The 2,500-nt window shown below is 35.6% G+C and overlaps 1 protein-coding gene across 1 annotated transcript in view; it reads left to right on the forward strand.

Moving 5' to 3' along the window:
• The first annotated feature begins 2,373 nt into the window (after positions 1-2,373).
• LOC119598379 overlaps positions 2,374-2,500 on the forward strand; it is a 5,508-nt gene continuing 5,381 nt past the window's right edge. The window contains exon 1 of the mRNA XM_037948025.1: positions 2,374-2,475. Coding sequence (XP_037803953.1) covers positions 2,374-2,475 — 102 coding nt within the window. The remainder of the gene's footprint in view (positions 2,476-2,500) is intronic.

Raw genomic sequence — 2,500 nt, forward strand, 5'->3', positions numbered from 1 at the left:
CCCTTAATTGATATAGTACTTATCATAATAATGTTATAGCCTAAAATTGAAATGTAATACCATTATATGTTATAACCATGCATCAAATGTACCACAGCTTGCCCACGCCTGTGCAGTTAGCCAGGGTGGTAAATAAAGGACTAAACTAAACTAAACAATTACGGTATACAATTCTGCGGTTAAATACGGGATTACTTCTTGCCTGATTGACGCACAATACAAATATATTAAATAATGATTGGACAAAAGCAACTTTTTAATGTGAAAATTCGAAAGTTTCCTGATGACCGTAATAAATTTATACATAAGGCTTTATTAATTGTTCCTCAAATAGCAACGGTATTTTACTAATTAATAACATTAACAAATAATACAAAGCAAAGATAGAAAAACCGCTGTTGCGACACACGCAATCTACGCAGATGTTCCCAAACAAACGTTGAACACATTTTAGTAACAGAGCTTGCAAACCCAAGTGATTATCGTCAAATGTGGTAACAGTTCATTACTTATGCTAGTCTTAAAATGTAAGATGGAATTTATTGACCTTTGCCCGAGCCCAAAATACTTCGGAGGCCGTGGCGTAACTTCATGCCGCGGACCTTAAGCTTTAACCCGATTTCGTCGCGCGCTGAGACGGCTACTCCCAATCATTCAACTGCGGTCGTTTGCAACAGCCGAATCGGTAAAATTTTTTATCAATACTGCGTGTATTATTGTTCTATTAGAGGTGAGGGTTTTTATCGCATGAATCTGATTACCTGAAAATTACTTCGTACAATATATATCATGTGTAGATTAATTGTTCAAACCTTATATCGTCGCGCCTCCGTTATTACGCTTCACCATAATACGTCGTCCTCAACGTGGAAGTATTTCCGGGGCAGATATATTTTGCGATTTGTAAAACTCTGTCGGCTTTTAATATAATATTTTTTTCATACATAGACTTCCTGTCGGACACACACTGAACGTTTTTTTTTCACAGCGACGGCAATGATTTCCGAAAAAAAAGATTGGTCAGAAAACTCTGACATCATTGTCTGAAGTTTTCATTGGCTAGAATCTGTCACAGTTTGTAACAGCGTATAATCGCAAAGTTGTCAGTAATTGGTCGTTAAACAAGGTGCCCTTGTCTTAGTGTTTCAGATATTAATCATTTATTATCGCCATTTCAGATTATTTTTGTCTTTACATGCACGAAAACATGGTATTTGTATCGTAATAAGTAAAATGTACTTTTTTATATATGCATATAAACAATCAGGTAAAGTTGAACTCTTACCTAATTTTACTCGGAAGAGCTATCCTTGTCGAGAGGAACTGGGGCTGGCAGGGGGTGAATTCTGCCGCTTGCAAGAAAAAGGCTTGGATGAGCGAGTTTTCGTGATTTTTATGAATAACTATCGGGCCAGGTATTGTGGTACATAAATACTTTTAATACCTGACCGCTTGACTCACTCCTTAAGATCTCTCCACAGCCTTTCAATGTTCTGTGTGTGTATTTGTGGGTCGTGTGGGTCTACAAAGTTTTCATAATGATTAATACTCAGATGTTTGTAACTATGTTGTAGGTTACGGTAGGCAGCCCATCCATCACTGTATACACACTGTTTGGTTTTACATCTTTCTTAATTAGGGGTATGAGCGTGTCGGCAATGAAGTCAGTGCCAAGCAATGGCACAACGAATTTCTTTTTACGCAAACGCTCAATACCCCCAAAGACCCACACCTGGCTTAGTAACTATCTGCCCCTGTTGTATTTACAGCGCACGAGCAGCGTATGTATGTATATGTATGTATATTTATATGTATACACACACACACACACACACACACATGCACACACACACACACACACACACACACACACACACACACACACACACACACACACACACACACACACACACACACACACACACAGATGGGCAAGGAAAGTAACAAACTGGGCTATAGATTAGATAAAGAGGCCAAGAGCGTCTTTATCTCATATGCATATGCATATACATATACATCCATCCATCCATATATATATATCATTATTATTATTATTATTATTATTATCATCATTATTATTATTATTATTATTATTATCATTATTATTATTATTATTATTATTATTATTATTATTATTATTATTATATATATATATATATATATATATATATATATATATATATATATATATATATATATATATATATAGATGCACATACATTTACACATATATATATGATTTTATCCCTACATTCTATTTAGTTTCTATATCTGTATACTGCATGCTCGACAAAGTTAGTATCCTAAGAAGTCTAAGAAACAAGAGAGAAGCACAAAAGAACGTGTTTATCTTGTTACTCTAGACAATAAGTGATGAATAGAGATAACGATCTACGCCTCGTGAATGCTGATTTGCAACATTGCCAGTCACTCTCAGGATTCCATGAAGCTCTGAGGACAGAACTGTATCGTCAGGTATTGCGTCTCCGTCTCCTTCTTT

Source organism: Penaeus monodon, chromosome 41 (assembly GCF_015228065.2).
Source record: "Penaeus monodon isolate SGIC_2016 chromosome 41, NSTDA_Pmon_1, whole genome shotgun sequence".
Taxonomy (NCBI): domain Eukaryota; kingdom Metazoa; phylum Arthropoda; class Malacostraca; order Decapoda; family Penaeidae; genus Penaeus; species Penaeus monodon.